This window comes from Lycorma delicatula, chromosome 4 (assembly GCF_047948215.1).
Source record: "Lycorma delicatula isolate Av1 chromosome 4, ASM4794821v1, whole genome shotgun sequence".
NCBI lineage: Eukaryota > Metazoa > Arthropoda > Insecta > Hemiptera > Fulgoridae > Lycorma > Lycorma delicatula.
Window position 1 is genome coordinate 210,594,797 of NC_134458.1, and position 20,577 is coordinate 210,615,373.

Genomic DNA, 20,577 nt, shown 5'->3' on the forward strand with positions numbered 1-20,577 from the left:
TTTTAAAAAGTTTTTTAACTAGGTTTTCAATTGAAATTTCCATTGATTTATTCTGATAAAGTCGAGATCTCTACGAAAGCACTAAATGTGGAGGAAAAGAAAAAATAATAAATAAATAAAAGAAAAATTAATTTCTACAAATAATTAGTTCACTGCTAGGATGCGATTTCCTAGACTCTTTACTAAAGAAAGTTTTTGTTTTGTTTTTTTTTTTAATTTTATTATAGAATGTACTTTTTTGGAAGAAACACTAGTATTACCGGATATCAGAACTATTTATCATCCGGAAAATATATCTTCCCTCAATATTTCGAAATATTTTTCTTTTAAAAAAATATTAAAAATTGTATTTATTTTAATTTTTATTCATTTGAAATATTTTTCTGAAATATAATGTTTTCTGCTAAAACTGACCTCAAAAAAAAAGCAAATTTTGCTAAAAGGAGATGAACCCTCTCGTTTGAATATTTTAAAAAATATTTTCTAAAATAGTATGTAAGGTTTTATGTTTTTAATTTTTTATTGAAGTTCATCCTTAGTGAATAAAATAGAAAAGAATTAAAATAAAAAGGGAGATCTGAATCTCCATTAAAAATCTTTTGAAAGATCGACATAAGATTGGCTTTAATTTTTATCAAATTATTTTTTTTTTAATCAGCTAAGCTATTATTGTGTGATAAATTTGGCACGATATACAAATCAAGTAAGAGGTTAATTTGGTTAATTTTTTAATGAAACGAAAATATACGATAACAAACGTTATTTGTGTGTGTATTTACTGACAAAATTATTTTTTTATGATATAGAATAACACGTTGTCTTTAAAATGACAAAGCGCATTCAAAGAAATATGAATTATATTTTCTTTCCTAAATGAAATATTTGGAACCCTCCAAATCTTACGCGAGTTCATTTTTTCTGATTATTGCGCCATAATATATTATACGAATATATGGGTCAGGTGAAATTTACAAAGGTCATAAAATAAATTGCGTAACTTTCCCGGCTATGCCGTCAAATTACGCAGTTCATTCAAGTTTTTTCAATTCAATTATTTTAAGCTATATTTGTATTATTATGATAAAATAATTTTTTTTATTGAAAAACTATAACAAAAATTATAAATTCTTTTCTGTTCACATTTTTATATAAAAATCATTATTTTTAATTTTATGATACATGTTTATTTTTAAATAAATTAAAATGGAAATTTAAAACAAAAATTTCGATATATATATATTTTTTTTTAATTTGGGATTTCCCTCATCAGAGGAGAGTATTAAGTTATTTTACTGACTTTATTGTTTGACAAAAATACGTTTTGAGCATTAAAAATTTTAAATTGCAAGAAAGATTTTTTTTCATTTTGCGGGCTCTAATACCCAAGGGGAAGCATTCGAGTACAATTAATTTTTAAGAAATAATACTTAAGTGATACAAAAATTTTTTTTTAAATCTTTTTAAAATTTTTTTAAAAGTACAAACATACAGCCATAATTTTAAATAAACAAAATTGTAATTTTAGGAAGAGGGTTAACATTTTTTAACAATCTTTTTTTTCAAGTAATACTACAGTGTAAAGGCTATCAAAAAAGTAAGACATACATTTTAAATGCAATGGGTAACTTTTTTGCAATTTGGATTTACATTTAAAAAATAAATATTTTTTCTGTTACCACAGACCATTAGAGTGGAATGGGCAAAGATTTTTATAGTAGTTTCAAGGACTACTAATGTAGAAAATATATATGCAAAAAATTCCTGTTAACTCCTTTACTGAAACAAGATATAGTTAAAAAAATAAAAATATATAAAGATATTTTTTAGGGAGAGGATGTATATTAAATAGATTTTTTTGTTGTAATTTGTGATCTTGATACATAAACTTTAACATTTGTAAGAAACGTTTTTGAAAAATTTCGTACTTTCTCCCCCCCCCCCTCTCATGAAGATAGTAATGTACAGATAGTACATTACTAAGTTTGAAGAAAATCGGTCATTGGGGCCGAGAGTTATAAGACCAAATACTGACCATCAAGATACGTACATACTCACAAAGTCCGTCCGACAAAAATAAATCTTTTGGAGTTCGGAGATTTGGTATAAATTTTTTTTCCAAAGATTATTTACAATTTATTTAAATCAATTAATTTTTTGTTAAATTTTTTTAAAATCTAAAAACATAGTTTCACTTTTCATTTTACACTTTACACATTTCACTTTATTTTCACTCATACTTTACACTTTTTTAAAACATCAATTTTTAAGATTTTTTTCTTTATACCGATTTGCATGCTTTCCCGTTATAGCTATAGGAGTATATACCGCTAAAGCCGAAAAAATAAGGAATTAACATTACTTTCACACAATTTCAGGGAAGGTTGAAATTGTTTGTTTTTGTTTTTCATTCTGAACCCTTTACTTGATCATTGAAAAATGTCTAATTCCTTTAGAAAAATCTATTTTTTGCATTCATTTAACATGGTCTACGTAGAATTATTTTTCAGTAATTTGCTGCCAATTTTTTATAAATATTTTTCTAACTTCCAAGGGATTACGACAGAATTGGGATATACACAATGTCCTGTGAAATTTGGCGAGACCTAAGAGACTAATTCACGAAATCAAAATAAACAAAAAAGTTTATTTTGAAATCAAATATGTCGCCTAAAAAATCACGAAATCAAATACCTATCTCGCCTAATTCTCCCTTTCTCCGCTATTTTGTGTTTTTTCAATAAAACTAAAAATTTGTGACGATTGATGTTGTCTAAATATTTGCAAGCTTGGCGCCGTTCTGATATTCAGTACGTTTTAAAGAGAAACTAAAATTATTTAGAAAATTTGTTCTTATGTGTTCTATAAATAAAAGTAAATTTAAAAACAGATGTTTAAAAAACTTCTTTTGATTTATATTCTATATGAAAATACACGTATAAAATAAAAACTACAAATATTAATTTGCACTTCATAAAGGTTTAGTTTACGCTAACTGTCTCATTTATATTTCCCAGCAATTTTGTTTTTATCACACAGAAACTTTCTTGTAGGCTTATCCACGTTTAATAATAGATGAATAAAAATAAAATAAATTTAAGAAAACAATAATAAAAATAAATAAAAAGTGCAAAATAAATTTTGAAAAAACTTTACGTTACCAGCTATAAGGGAAAGTATGGTAATCGGTAAGAAAAAATCACGTACCGGAAATTTGACAAATCTCGACGTTTCATACCTCAGGGCCAAATTTCACACATTTCAAACATTACACACCAATTGAGATTTTAAAAAACACATAGACAAACCACAGAGTTTTTTTTATGGATGTAGGAGTGTACTGGTGCCGAAACGCCTTTCCGATACTGTTTTTTGAGAGAAATAAAAAATTTTCTTTTCACATACAATTTGTTTTAACTTAAGATCTGACTTACGTTCTTTTAAACATAAAAAACATAACCTAAATTATAAAAACCAAACTACACGAAAATGGTCCTTGCGTTTTAATATCTGTAGACAAACGGAGACAAAATAAATCACTAAAAATCAAATTTACGAAAAAAATTAAACATTTGACATAAAAAAGATAAATTATCACAATATTATCATGTATCCAGCCGGGCTGTGGCTGTGGACCATATTCTTGCGGTCTGCTGTAATAACAAATCAATGGTTCCAAAACACGAAAAAATTTACTATTGCACCCCTTGATGGATGTACGTGCCTACGTACTTAGGAAATACTTGTATCGCAATGTTTTTCGTTAAATATGTTCAGATTGGTTAAGTCTGAACATAATTTATTTGTTCAAATATAATTAGTAAGTATCTATCTACAAATAAATATGTTTATGACGCTATAGTCAGCAAAGTAAAAATTCCTTGTAGATAGCTAAAAAGATTTGTAGAATATACTATCAATGTAAAGTGAAAAAACCAACATTTATATGTAAGAGGGCTATACTATCAATAGTCTTATAAGCCTAACGAATGTAGCCTAATTAATTAAAGTAATTATTAGATTAATTTTATGAATGTAGCCGGACTGAAAATATGTGCTGTAATAAAGGTTAAGTGAGTAAAAGAAAATGTTAAAATTATGTTTGATTGCAGAAGTGGCAATTTTACTAGTTTCCCGTTTGGAAAAATCTGCTAAAATGAATTTCTGTTCTTTACTAAAGACTTTTGTGGTTTATATATACTGCTGGACGAGGCTGCAAATTATCCAAACTAGAGATAATCTCTCCGGGTGTTGATCTTTATCTTCTACTCTTCCCTTTTTCTTAACCTTGATCTAATCTTCCTAAAATTAAGGGCAATAATATTCGTCTTCTCTGTGGCTCCATCCATAATGACACCATCTAGTAGGAAAGCAGCTGCTTTTTATTGGGATTTATAGGATAGTAATTTTCCTATAGAATTTTCCAGATACCTCTACACAGAAGTAGATCAAGATTTTTTGTTCCAAGGGTTAAATATTAGTCGTAAATATAAGGAATAAATAAACAAAAATGTTGGTATAATTTCTTCTTTTTTTTTAATTGCTACTCCATTGTTATACGTTTAAACGTACATTTTAAATGCAACTAACATAAATTATAACTGTTAGAGTTTTGGAAAATGTTGAAAAGGGTTGTGACGTCTATATGATGGAACGGTGGGCAAAACTAAAAATATAGTGCAAAAATATAAGCTAAAAATGTATGACGGACCATCAACCACTATATTTATTGTATAATATATATATATATAAGAATAAGGTATTATTGAGCCGTCAAACTGTAACACATACACACATGCTTAAAAATATTGGTTGAAGGGGTTATTTAGGTCACATATATTTGGTGACAGATGAACGAACGAGTACCTACCCGTCACTAATAACACTATCTTCACAAATTCAGTTTCTATTCAATTCAATTCATTTTTCTTTTTGCAACTCTTATTCATTCGGTGTAACGGGTCTTTTACAGGAGGAGTAGGAGTAGTCAGAGATTTACAGGGGGTTTTTTCTTGACCTAAAAATTTTGCAGACTGGTACAACAATACCTTGTTTATGAAAGTTTTTGTGTACCTCTCACTATCAGTCTTTCCTTGTTTTTTCTTTCTTTCTTTCTTTCTCATTCTCCTTTAATGTATACAATAATTTTGTTTCATTTGATCCACTCACTTCACTAAAAATGTAGACTTACCCTTATTTCTATTTTAAAATTATAAAATATAACTTTTAAACAAAGTTAAATTTTTTTTAAGTTAAAAAGACTATCTAGGGATTTTTATTCGTTTTGCCAGTAATCTCGATAAATTTTTAAATGTTAATTTCATTTATGTCAACAGGATTTTGGTCTGCGTAAAAAAGAATTGAAAATGGCTTTTTTAAACTTATATAAAAATTTAATATTAATAAAAATTCAGATTTTGAGGGGGATTGTTTGTTTTGAAAGAAACTGCTCAAATACTTACGTAAGATAAAAAGAAAAGAGTTGTAAATTGACGACTTGTATTGTCAATAAATATTTAATGTATACCCCAGTAATATAAATTGTTTTATTGTGAACGTTCCATGAACGTTGTTCAGAACGTTCCATGAACATTTCAGTGCAATTTAAACATTATTTTCTGTATATTATTTCTCTAACCAAGAGTTCATACGGGTAAAAAATATTTAATTTTTTTTCTTTTTCTTTTTAGAAAGGATTTAAATTTTAATACATATGTCGGCAAAGTTCAATATTTTTATTTATAAGAATATATTTGAAACTACGAAAAGAACGATGTACTTTATCGGAAGGTCGACAAATTATCAGAAGCGATTGGGAAACGCAGACTTGTCTTCTACGGACGCTGATGACAATGGACGAAACCACCAGATTAACCACGGAAATGTTTAAACTAGGAAATAACATAAAGACTACTACCAAGTGGTTCAAACAAGTAAAGAAAATCTAAAATAACCAAATACAGAAACATATGAAATTACAGACACTACGTCACGTATTATACGTTCCGACAAAAACCTTTTACATTCAGACAAAAGCTTTTGTTTATTGTAATATTCTAGGAAAATTCTAGGTCGTGCCAAAAATAATGTTTTTGATACATTAGGATAATGTAAAACTTAAACGTCATGCGCCTATTCGTTAAAATTAAAATCCATCTATTTTTTTTTTAAGAATTGTATTTGATAAAAACTAGGTGAGTGTAGGGATGATTACATCCAATTTATTTATTTTTGACGTGACAACGTCTTATAAATCGATGAACGCCGGCAGCACGCACGAAAAAGCATGACTCGTCCCGTTCCGCCTGAGCCGAGCATACGAGCGAGAGCGCGGCACGAGCAAGAGAGAGGCACGATCGGCCTAAGCGTTCGGTTTGTGCCGCATCTATCTCTCTTCCCTCGATTTATTGTCATTGATTTGATTTCAGTTTATTTCTATAATTAATTATTCAAGATTACATTTAAACAAGTTATTTAAGTTAAACTTGCAAAAACTATAAATAATATTTAAAAATTGAATATTAATGTTTTTTTAACCAGAATTTCGATTTACTTAACACGAGTTTTAAAAATATTTAGAAGTTTTAATGACAAGTTGAACCGCCTAACCATCGTGCAATGGAATATACTATCATGTCAAGCACGTTTTGGCGGGCTTTTCAAAAACAGAAATTTCATGAATTTGATTTATGATTTCAATTTCATCGTTTTAAATTGACACTTTATCAACATTGATTTGATTAAAGTTTATTTCTATAACAAATTGTTCATAATTATTTTTGAACAAATCATTCAATTTAAACTTGCAAAAATTATTATTATTATTATTATTATTAAATTAAATGAAAAATGGAATATTAACATGTTTCATTAGCTAATTAAACAATCACTTCGATTCAATTTGTTTGTTTAAACAAGTAATTTTTTAAAACATCAAAATCATGGATGAATTTAATTAATTGGTATTTTCATCTAGCCCGACGTCAGTTTCTCAAAAAAACATGTGTTTACTTCATAAGGATAACAAGTTTTTTTTTTGCGACATTTCAATCATCGATGAATATCGACGATATTCGCTTGAGTTTTTTTTGTGGGTTTCATTAACGATTGGGTTTATGCCTTTGCCTACTAATCTTGTTGAGCTAAGACTTCGAATTAACGCCCCATCTGTAGGGGTAATGACCAACTTGCTGGCTACAGTCTGGAATGAAATCGACTAAATGTGGGATGTATTTCGCATTACAAATGAAAGCCATACCGAACAAAAGTGAATGTCGGGTGACAAACTTGATATGTTTTTCTATGAAATGACGCCCCAACCGAATCTGTAAGTTGTCTCAATAAATCTTTATATACTTTTAAAGTTGTGAAGTCCTTTCTGAATCACCCGGTATAATTATATACAACGCAACTTCGTTCCTTATTTCTAAAGCTACCTGAAAAATAAATTTAAATTAAGCGAATTATGTGTCCATAAGTTGTCGCTTCAGTATTTGATTTATGAGGTTCAAATTTTTAATTGTTTGCTACTTGCTAGTGATCGTAATTCCTAGTGATCGTTGGTAGTATTGTGGCAAATTGTAGCACATACTCGGATTTTTGGAACTAGAGTAATTCAATTAAAAAACATTGAACCTGTCATAAAAATAAAGAACACACTTTTCATGTTTTACATATTCTGTTGTTAACTTCATTCAAACAAATGTAATCAGCATTCCCAAATATTCAAACCTTTTAACCTATTCCAGGTTTACAAAGTCCGACGTAACTTCATTCTATCTAATTCAGTTGAATTTTAGTGATGTATATAACCTTACTTTTCTGGATACATACTTCTTCTATACCGAAATGTGTTGCCCATTTTATTACAGCTCTCTACAACTCCATGTGTGTTTCATAAATTAGGACAATATCGTCAGTAAATAGAAGAAGACGTAGTCACTTAATCTCCCTACTTAACTCCTTTATTAATCTCAAACTCTCTTGATTTCGCTTCTCTTATCTTATAGAGTTCATCTACATTTCTACATTCAGTTTGTACCTCCTAATCTTAGTTGCCATAGCGTTTCTAAGGTAATATTCTACTAAATAAAAAAAAAAGAATTTGAATTTTATAAGTGTGTTGAACTGAAATATAAAGAATCCTTGAAATGTCAACTTGTTTTGTCCAGTTCTTCCTAGTTATACAACAAATCTTTTTTCCTTCATATTCTTTTGTTGACATCCCTTTTTATATACCTGTATTTTTTTAATCTCTTTGGAATTTAATGAAGAAAACCGTATTCTTCATTTTTATGACAGGTTCCGTATTTTTTAATTGAATTATTCTATTTCTGAAATTCTGAGTTTGTGCTACAGCTCAAAATACTTTCAAAATTGATAATTTGCTTTGGTTCTATAGATTACGTATTACTGGAAGTGTCAATCTACTTTCTATATCCTTTGAACGGTTAAATTGGTTCAGATCGCGAATAGGGTTTTGTCATCCTTCTCGTATTGTGTTATATCTTTATGCTTGCCAACACACTAAAGTAAAATTTTTTCATATTACTATTTTGTTCAGTTTTATTTTATTGGTTATGTGTAATTTCAATTAATGATATCGTCCTATCAAAAAATTGGAAATAGTTTATTTTTAGATGTGTTGGTTGCACAGATTAACTTATTTCAATTACAATACGTTTCATTAAAGATTCGTCTCAATTAGTTTCATTTTAAATATTTAAAATTCTAATTTTAAATATTTAATTAGACTGTTTGTAATATTTGCATTAAAGAAATAAAACGTTTATATTTAATTAATAAATTTAAAAAGTTGAACGTAATTTAATTTTCACTAATTTTACTGATAAATATACAAAATAAATACGTACAAATTTGAATTCATAGAACCAATCGTGATTAATTTTTAAAACTTTTTCTTTTAAACAGTTATTTCTAACTCAAGATGTGTCCCCGTCCCAGATGCTCACATTAGCGGACTGTTTCAGCTGTCCAGCAGTACCGAAATTGTACCTCTTTTGTATCTAATTTACCGGTTGTACAGGTAATTGGATTTTTTCTTGAAAAATCTCTTTACTATCCAAATTTACAAATGCTGATCACTGTTATTAGAAAGAAAAAACCGGAGTGGATTTAATCGGGAAGTGTTTGGGTATTTCCCAAGTTAGTATCCACAGCAATAAAATCAAAACAACAAATTTATTGTTCCTGACACTTACTTTTGTCAATAGAGTTTCTTTCAAATTAACGGATTTTGAATTTTTAAATATCTACTACCAGTAAACCTAAAATATAGGTTTTGCAAAGATAAGCTTCCGTTACATGTAAATTATTAAATATCATATGTAAAGGTGTTTATTATTACAGTCACTCTCAAGAGTAATAAATCTCCTCTACCATGCGAGGCAGGATGAGAAGTTAAGTAGTTTCCAATTGGCTTTTCATGTCAAATATACGGTTGCTTATCAAACCTGCCGAAGTGCAGATGTTAGTCAGTCCTGTAACAGCTTACTCTTTTCACTCCAAATTCTGGCTAAATATTGAGCATCATTACTCCTAAGAAAAGCCAGCCAGCTCTGATTGGTGCCTATTACATCTCAGTGCTTTTCATTCATTATAGTCATAAAAAAAGACTGAGAGAGATAATTTATTGCAATAAATTAATGTACGGCTTTGTATTTTGAAACAGTGCGTTTTATACACTGCTTTAATTTATGATATGTACAGCAAATAATTTCTATTTTCAGCTGTTATTCTTATTGCGTTTTTCTTATTATCTTATTGAGCTATTATCTTATTGCGAATTTTCTCCTGTTGACATAATCAAACGCAGTCTTCTTCATAAATGTTTTATCTTTTAAAAACCAAAATTTTATCTACGAGTGCATAAATATCATTAAGTAATCTTCCGTGATTAATAATTGACTTCCGTGGCCTACCAACATTTTTCTTATCAGATTGTTAATGAGCACCCGCTTTTTTGATAATTTCTAAGAAATGGTTGCGTAAACTTATTATCGAAGTGAATGAAATTTTTTCCATAAATGAAATTCATTTTCTATGTATATATAACATTCCCTGTTCTATATATCTAGGAACTACTTATTATTCTACTACTTTTCCCTCTCAAATACGCTTGCATGACGTACCCTTCAGATCTTGACAAAACAGATACCGTATCTATAGATGGGCAATAAGATTTCTTATACTCGTAAGTTTTGTACAATAGGACCTTAAAACTGACATAAGCAATAACTTTTCGCAAGCGAAGAAAAATCCAACTTTAACTACTGAAATTTAGCTATATCAGCCCAATTAAACGCACAAAGCATTAACGGTTCGTAAAAGCTAAGGTACAATGTCCAGCACGTTAAAGAAATTTAATCCTAGTTTTTTTTATTATAACTCAAATTTTCCAAGTAAGTTAAACAGGTTTGTAGACACCAGATATGGTTTAAATATTAATTTTTAATTCGATATCATAAAAAATTAATTGCTTAAACTAATTCCAAGTGCTAAACAATGTTACAAACATTGCTAAATAATTTACAGAATGACTGGATAAAAATAATCCGAAACATAATCGTGGTTTTTGCGGTATTAGACATCAGTTTAAAAAGGTCCACTCATCTTGAAGAGAAAATTCGCATAAAACCCTATTTCCTCAAATAATTACCTCTAATTATCACCAACGGGTTTTCTCTTACTAATGCACTTATCTTCTTGACACGTTACTTCAAAAATTTATGAAGTAATACATAGTTCTTTGGATCCCTTTGTGAGGCATCTTTGCATTGTGATATTTATAGCTTTCTTGAAACAGTGTATGTTTTGAAATAACGTTTTTATTACTTAATTTTCTTTACAGTGCAACCCACCTCTATTTTATCCTACATCACCAGGGATTATCGAACATTCTAGAGATCACCAGAAATAATCTCAAAAAATGAGTTAAAAACGTACCTTACTAACACCACGTTTCCCCTCTCTACTTGAAAATATATTGTTAACCAGATATAACCACATGAATTTTGGTTTTGATGAGCTTAAGAAATAAAAAATTATTATCTCCACTGACCATTACCAATATTTGAAGAGTAACTAATATTTTAAGCATCAATTATATTATCCATTATAAAAGTAAAATAAATTTTTTCTTCTAGGCGAGTGTTTACAGCTATAAAAGCCGTTTCTCATATCCCAACCGCCAAACTCTTCTATCCCGCCAACTTTCCTCCTCCAAATTCTTTTTTCCATTGCCCCCATCACTCCAGACATCCACTGCCTTGGAGGTCGTCTACGTTTCCTCCTCTGTCCTGGAATCCATTCCAACGTCCTCCTAGGCCATCCATACTCCTCCATTCTCCGAACTTGCCCGTACCATTGTAGTCTTCTTCATTCCAAAACATCAATCACTGTACCGGTTTCCCCAATTCTTCTTCTGATCTCATTTCTCATGCACCGCATTCTAAAAACTCCATAACCCCTGCGCAGCACATTCATCTCCACAGCCGACAACCTTCCGTCATTTCGTTTTCTAATTTCCCAAGCTTCTGACCCGTTCAATAAAATGCTCTCAATAACACTATTGTTGTTTTGTTGGCTTATTTATTATTGGGTTTGTTGGGTGTCAACAAAACTGTTCTCAAAGTCATCCTTTGTATTACTATCCGCATCATCTGTAGGAACGTAGACTGCAATCACCACTATCGATTGACCCCAAATCCTAAATCCCATTTTTAAAATCCTTTCACTTTCTTCTTCCCAATTCCTTATAACTCTTTTAAGAGTTTTCCTTACTACAATGACCCCCCTTGCCTTAGTTCTTATGACTCTTAACGACTCCACTGTAGAACATCAAATAATTATCATATTGTTAATTTCCTTTAACCTTCTTCCTTACCTGTGTTAATTTTCCAATATCGATTCCAAACCTATCCGACTGTTGAAAAACCTCCCTCTATTTTGTTCTAATCCCCTGAATATTCCATGTTCCAAAGTTCATTTTTCTTTGATGTATCCGATATTTTATTTCCGAGTAATCCGGTCCAGCTCTTTTATGTTAGGTTTTATTGCGATAAAAACGTTTATGAGTGATGTAGTGCTCGCCTAACGCCTCAACCCCCAACTTGGGGCACCAGGAGTTTTCTATCTGGGTCTTCTTCTCCTAGTCTTTGGAGAACCAACTTCAAACTACAAGGCAGCAATGTTAGGTTTTGTCCACCCCGGGTATTTTATTTCCGCGGTATCCACTACATCTAGTGAATATTCTCCTATCCGCAACCTGGGGAGTCACCCGATCGGAGACTGACAACTCTACACGGGTAAAATAAATTTACATATCGATACAAAACTTTCAATGTTTTATACTTTTAATATGTGTTTCATTTCAGTTAAATCGCTGTAACTTCATAAAAGTAAGTAATTATTAGATTAAAGCTATTTCTTTTTTAAATTGTACTAATGTTATAAAATATATTGCATATTGTACTTTTTTATTATTGCTAGAATATCTTTTTATCCTTGAGATCCATCGTTAAAAATGCATCCAACGATTTTTTTTGGATTTTTTTATTTGCCTCATATCTTATACATTGAATGTTTTTTTTTTTCCGAAAATACATCATTAAGTAAATAACAAAAATAATCTTCTGCCACTTATGAAATTTCATGAAAAAAACTTTTCAGAATATCGAAAAGACACGTTTTGTTGCAGAAGGAGCTTTAATAGCCTAAAAGACAAAACTATAATTATTATTATTATTTATGGACGTCATTTAAATGTTAAATATATCGCAAGTACAATGTAATTTTAAATGTTGCAATGTCATTGGTATTAGTACTGTTCATAAACGTGTACTACTTAATTGTATGTATGTATATATATATATATATATATATATATATATATATATATATACCATCCTTGAAGTTGTTTATTTATTAATTTTCTTAAATATTATTATTATTTATGTAGTTAATAAAATAATAATTAACGGTATATTAACGATATATAACGGTATATAATGGAACTGCAACAATGATATACATGTTTATAGATTTGTCATTACTGAACACAGACACTATGTATTAAGAGAATTTATATTATTGTTTTTTTTTTTATTATTATATTTTTTTTTTTTTTATTACTATATAATTATGTTAATTTAATTTTCATAATTATTAGAAATGTTAAGATTTGTAATTTATCAAGTAATCTATTCGTGTTTGGTTTGTACGGCTTAAAAAATAAAAATAAAAATCGCAGTGGATATATATTTGTATAATATTAATATATATATATATATATATTTGTAATATATTTGTATATATTATTAAAATTTAACTTCATGTTTGATTGATAAAATACGATAATTTATTAACCTTATGACATCTTACTTAATTTTAAAAAGATACCAGTTTTATTATTAAACAAATAAAAAGTTATACAAATTTGGTCAAATTTAACTCTTTAAATCTTAAGTACTCTTTATCTACATACTTAAAAGACATAAAATTTAGGTAAGACAACCTCAAAGGAATTTGAAATATTGGTTTTTTTTTAAAGAAAAAAGGTTTTTTTATTAATTTTTAAAGAGAAAGTAGTAAGAAAAAGCTTTTATGCTTAAAATTACTCACTATAAAATAAATAAATGTTAATTAAATAAAAGTAGATATTATATGATTAATATAGGAAATAGACAAAATATTTTTAGCATATAAAGTACACATAAGAGAAGATCTTGAACTTCGGAAGGAGAGGAAGGAGAATGCACGTAACAAAGTTCTATTCACACACACGGTGACGTGCTCTCACAGTTCCTTTGCCGTGACAGTGATAATTAAGATAGCCCAATTTTCTGAAGATGAACTGGCAACTACAACCGTAATATTTAATGAAGAAGAGGAAGAAAGATTACGAAAAGAAAAGAGTTAAAAAGGGATACTGAAAGTAGAGTATGCTACACTTCATAAACTGTTTATTGTTGATAATACATATTTGAATAATTTAAAACACTTATACATTCAATCTATTGTCACCTAAATACGAGTAAAATTCTATCAGAAAAAACTAAAGAGAACCCTCTGGAGACGGATTCTATTAAGAAATAATAATGTTAGCACAAAGAATTATCAGTTAAAAAATAATTAGTTAAAAAAGTTACTAGATAATTATTAGGTAAAGATAAATTATTAGTTAATTAAGTATTATGGAATTATTAATTATATAATTATTAGTTATTAAGAAATTAGTTAAAAAATAATAATTCTAGCACAAAGAATTATCAGTGAAAACCGAAAAATATGGCTGACAACTAATTTCTATTTTCTGTTTACACACGTTCTGCATACTGACAGTGCATAGTACTGTAGTTTAATCTCACTGGATAGTTTGAACATGTCGATAACAAAATAAGAACGAGATTTTTTAAAACTGGAACTGATAGAATTTCACTGCGCTATAAGAATATGTCACTCTTGTGTCTGAATAGATCAATGTCGGCAATACACTTAAACCGGTGAAATATATTTTTTTAAAGAAAATTTGTAAACTCTCATTATATTGCATTGTATGGGTTTGTTTATTCCAATTTTATTACTTTTATTTAAAAAAGAGAACACATTTTTATTAAGTAAAACGTGTTTTGATTTACACTACTATAACAAAATTTACCTATATCTTTATCCGAAATTTTCTAAGATTTTAAATAATCAGAGAAATAGTATTTTCTTGCTGATTATAATATTTTTTAATATTTAAAAAAAATATTATAATCAACAGAAAACTACACTTCGTTTTTTGAAGTTATTATTGTTTTGAGAACCTAAGAAATCGGACATATCAAAATAAATTACGAAACAAAAATGATCTGTATTTTTTTCAATAATTTATTAGTGAAAATTATGTTTCATTGATGTAATTTTCAAAGTGCTCACCCACGACTGACTACCTCGGTATTAAGAGAAATATCTTAATCCGACGGAATACATTTAACACTTTTATCAGACAATCTATAGAAAAAGATCGGTTGTAGAAATTTGTAATAGACCGATAAGATTTTATGAGAATATTATGTATCTTGATAGATAAATAAACGTTCTTCGCCTAATGCTAAATTACACTTTCCAACCGACCGGCGGTTTTTCAGTTTAAAATCGTAACCGACATAAAAGACGCGCCTGTTGGTTAAAATATGTAATCTAAAATTCTGACGTGAAAATAATAACTTTTTTCTTACGGTTTGTTATATTTAACATAGTCAATCGTTATGTGTAGATTTTTTTGGTATAATTGTTTTAGAATTGGCTAAAACAATTAGTCTTCTAAGAGTGCCATCGAGTTGAAATATTGCGTATGTTTGAGTGAAAGTTGTAAATTAATTTTACTGATACTCCACGGAAAGCAGTTTCTAATTTGACTTTTCTTTTTTGCTTGATAATTAATTTACCACAGAAGCTTTGAAGCTTTTGCGTGGGAATATGGAAATGGAATCTTTGTAGCGGATGAAAAATGTCATGCCTGACCGGGATTCAAACCTGGGAACTCCAGGTTAAAGCCCGAGACACTGCTGCTCCGTCAATCTAATTTGATTAATTTTATCAAATTATATTTATAACTCGAATGAAAATATAAATCCAGTAGTATTTTTTCAGTGTTCAAGACCGTCTATCGATTGGAACGCAGATCTATCCCTACTTCCTCAAAAAAATCTGAAATCTTGCTAAATCTGTTAAATTGTTTATTTTAATGTATAAATCACATCTGTTTGTACCGATAATCGCTCAAAATTCAGGAACCGAAGAGTTACCTAAATGATTCTTTCATTACTATATTTATTAAATTTTAAGGAAGGTTTCAGGTTAAATTTATTTACTTAATTCCAATATATGGTGAGCGGTAAGGTTCATCGTAATCATATACAGACGGTTACAGCGGTGATCGAGGATATGTCGCGTTGTTTGTTGGTAATTAAATTAAAGTTTAAATTAGATTTTTTTTTTTTTTTTTTTTTTTTGTTTAATAACAATTATAATTGCAATCGGCTATCCTGCGGAGCCATAAGTAAGTTTCCTGACAAAAGCACGTGATAAGAAGGTCCTTAAGGAACCCTCACAATAAACAGTTTCAAGCAAACTTAAAGTCAAATACAAAATTTTAAGCTGTCATAAAAAACATACCATTAATTTTATCACCATATAGTCCACAAACAAACATTAATGACAAATAAAAACGAAAAAGAAAGGGAAGTAACAAGAAATTAGATACGACACCACTAAACTTGGTGTTAGATTCCAACTGTTACGCAGACCCTAAGTCGAGTACATGGGCTCGTTTCAACCGTCGGAGGTCTCTTCTGTTATCGAGTAGATTAATTGCAAAGTGGTTTCATGATTCTCAAGCCTCTGCAGGTATTTGACATTGCGCTGTTGTGCAATCTCACGAACCGACGGGAGCTCCAGATAATCCTGAATCTCATCACTCCGCGTGAACCACGGAGCTTCGGCAATTACCCTCGCAACTTTATTCTGAAATCGTTGTATAATTTCTACATTACTAGTACTAGCCGTTCCCCACAATTCTATACCGTACGTCCAAATTGGGCGCAGGATAGCCTTATAAATTAAGATCTTGTTGGATAACGTTTAAATTAGATAAATTTATTTTTTTTATTTTTAATTTGCTTTATCTTTGTGAATAAATAAAAAGCTTGTTTATTTTTATTCGTGATATGTTTTTCTTTCAAAAATAATTACTTTAAAAATTTTAAAAAAATTATCTTTTAACTTAGTTTTCTTACAATCATTCAAATCTAATTAAGAAACGCATTTTAATATAATAAAACAGTCTGAATTTTTTTGTTTATTGGATGAGAAAATTTTTAATTATATTAAAACTAAGAATTCGATTGCATGTGATTTGAGAAATAAAAATTATATTACCAGGCGCACCATTATCACCAGGATAAAATTCGTATCTGACTGAGGTTAACGTTTTATTTTTTAATTTGATTTCATGTATAGATTTGATTCTATTACTTTTTAGTAAATTTTGTAAACAAGGTGGCGAAATGTTTTTAAGGAGTGTCAAATGTGGATTAGAATTCGAATATTTGACTAGTACACGTTATTTGGTTTGGTTTAGTTATTTGGTTAAAAAAATACTATTGTTAAATGGTGATAATGAAACACTATTTTGAAATAAAAGAAAATCGATAAGAACATTTTTGGATTTTTATTTAGTTATAATTTGTTTGTCCTTTTTAATATCTAAATAAAAGTAACGGTAATAATTTTTTACTTCCTCATCGCTAAAGGAGGAATTTTATTTCTGAAAATTCTGGAAATGTTCATCAGTAATGTTGCCAGCCTATTTCTTTATATAGTTAAATTATTTATCTGTAAATTGATAATTTATTGATTAATAATATTACTTATATAAAATTTATTATCTAGTAATAATAATATTACATGCTAATTAAACTGTTTGCTGTACTTTATCTAACATTTTTGTTTTAGCTTCTGGAAAATTTTGGTCAAGATGGATGTGTATTTTAAAACAAGAAGGATTTCAAGAAAAATAAAGTTTAATAAATTTTTATTATCGGTAAGTACAATTTTTCTTTTTTCTTTTCAATTTTGGCCGCTTAAGGACCACGTTCCAATTTCCTTCAATTATTCCTTCTTTCCTGTTTTTTCTCTTCCTAGTACATCTTCATTCTCTCCTAATTTTGTTCGTTAGGTTTTTCCGACCATTTCATTTTCGAATTTTCTTTACTGGTGTTTTGTTCTTGAAACCCCTCTAACATCATATTTCGGTTTTAAAGGTGTCTGTTTTTAATATTTTTTCTGCGTAGTTTTAAATTTTAAGCCTTTTTAACTTCTTTAATTAGTTTAACTCATCCTGACAAGTTGACCAAAGAACATTAATTTTCGCTTTTTCATTGTTTTTTTATTTTTTTTCTACTTTTTGATCAATTTCATTGTCGCTTCTAAGTTTAAATGTGTTGCCATCCTTTATGGGACCGAATAATTTTTTAATTATTCGCCTTTCCTATATTTTCCATATTTCTGTTCATGTTTAATCACACGTATAAACACGTATTTATTGTATTATAATGTCTGATTTTCAGGGTTTTTTATAAGCATTTTATTTTATATATTTTTTATTACTCTTTTAGCTTTTAACTCTATATAAACAAGTTAATAAAGGTCAATAGTTTTTGTTAGATGTCGTAATCCTTCGAAAGTACGCGACCGAATATGTTAGATTAAATTATTTTAAAATTAAAGTATTTTGGTAATACTTAAAATGACTACTCCTAAAATGTGAATTTAATTATTTAAATGTCAAATAGTATAAATTAAAAAAATTGGGCTGTAAACCTATGTCCACTTCGTCTGGGCGTTCTATTGGATAGATCGGGGTGATTTTTTTTATTTTTATTCTGCTGGAAATGACCGACAGATATGCATCATTTAACCCAAAGTTGAGTCTTCTCTGAGAAATCTTTAAAAAATCCTCATTTATTGCTTAATTGAGGAAATTTCCGAGATTATTACTCACAGGAAAATCACTTTGAAGGTTTGTTGATGCTAGATGAAATATTTGTTAGGTATTCGGAGTAGAATAAAAAACATCAGCTCGATTCGTCCAGTAGGACGTCTGGACTGAGTAGAAATATGTTTTGAGCACGTATTTTACCTGTGGTAGGATAAGAAAGAGAAAAACAAGGGGATTGGGAGTGAGACTTGTTGTAAATGGAATACGTTTTTCAGCCGATTTTTTAAATATAACATTACTTTGTAATTATAACTGTGGAGCAGCAAGGAGTCACTGGTACTATCTTAAAAGAATTTTAAGATATTTATTTTTGCTAGTATTTATTTAAATTTAACCAATATTTTATTTCTTAATATATATTTTATTTATAAAATAGAAATGAGATCAAATCAATCGGTTTTAAATAAACATATAACATTTAGAATATATAAAAAGTAACATTTGATTTTAAAAAATATATTTTTGAATTGATAAAAAATCTACACATTATCTTACAATGATTAAACTTTTCAGTTTATAATAAAAACAAAGATTTACTATGAAATTTAAAATAAAATAAATGTTTTGTATACATTCATAGATTTTCCAAAAGAAAAGAATAGGTTTTAGGCTTAAATCCAATTACATTTTTATATGATTACATAAAAGTTTTTGATGTTTTGAAATTAACTTCAAATTGTCGACCACTATTTGTTATTAAAACATTTGTAAAGCTGAATTTTTCATGTTTATTGTCATTTCTTGCTAATATTCCACAATTCGTTTATGTTATACTGTTCGAGACTGCTAAAAAGATAAATTTATTCAACAGACTTGCATTTATGAAAATGTATTTTTAAAGTGATTGAACCGCGTTTAATGATTAATTGATGAACGAACAACTGTTTGTTTTATTCCTGCAAATAACTGTGAATATCCCTGAAACAAAAGAACAACGTGTCAAATCATAGATACAATATTGATCGCATTAAACAGTCAAATAAGTTACCAAACGATATGATTTGAAAAATCATATTTCAGCAGATAAACTTCAAGCGGTTAATCCTGAAAAATTATGACAGGCCTAATCGTGAAAATATTAATAAATTATTATTTATTTATTTTACAGAAAGGATCAAAATAATGTTTAAATATACTTTCTTAGTCCAATTTCGTAAAATTAATTTTTTTTAATCGGATTTTATAATAAAATAGATTTAAAAAATTAATTACTAAAAACTGACTTTAAAAAGTGCACTTAAAAGTAAAAAGCTGGTAACGGTGTTGCTGAGAGACTGAAGCTGTTTTTCAAAAACTAGTTTCTTGAACTATTTCATGATTTTCCTATTATATGACGATTTGCAAAAACTGGGGCCAGATATCTCCCCCAACTAGTTTTTTTTTAAATTTTCGCATTTAATTTAATGTAACATTAAAGAGGTCAAATAGTTTCATATCAATGTAAAATTTTGAGTTTTTTAGCAAAATTTATGAATTATAAATTCTATAATTTATAATTTATTTTTAAATTTTATAATTCAAGATTATGAATTATAAATTTCCAGAAAGAGGGATCAATTTTATCCAAACCTTTTTTATCTTTATAATGATGTTTTAACTCTTCTGATTATGAAACGTGCATACATAGTAATTATATTCCAATACAATTTAATTCAAGCGATTTTAAAACTTTGCTTAAAATTATCAGTAAATATTTGCGAAAAAATAAATTCGTTAAACTTCCCCTAACTCCTCGGAAAATTTGTACAGCATTTTTAATACTAAAAGGCCTGAAATATATATATATATATATATATATATATATATAATCAGTATCAGTATATATATATATAGGTAGATACTTACTGATTATATTTTAACAAAATCGGTTTAACCAATCTGAACATAATTAACAAAAAACATTGCGATGTAAGTACATACATCAACAATCCAGAGGTGCACTCACAAATCTTTTAGTACCGGAATGTTTGATTTTTTTATTATAGCAGACCGCAATAATATGGTACACAGCCATA

At 28.4% G+C, this 20,577-nt stretch overlaps 1 protein-coding gene across 2 annotated transcripts in view; it reads left to right on the forward strand.

Annotated features, from left to right (window-relative positions):
• Window positions 1-20,577, forward strand: part of LOC142324259 (zinc finger protein 511-like) — a 120,614-nt gene that overhangs the window by 9,856 nt on the left and 90,181 nt on the right. For both annotated transcript variants that reach the window (XM_075365131.1, XM_075365129.1), the window contains one exon: window positions 17,518-17,605. Coding sequence is in view for 1 of the 2 variants with exons in the window: in XM_075365129.1 (XP_075221244.1) it covers window positions 17,540-17,605 (66 nt within the window). In the remaining variant the exon portion in view is untranslated. Of the gene's footprint in view, window positions 1-17,517; window positions 17,606-20,577 lie in introns of those variants that run through there.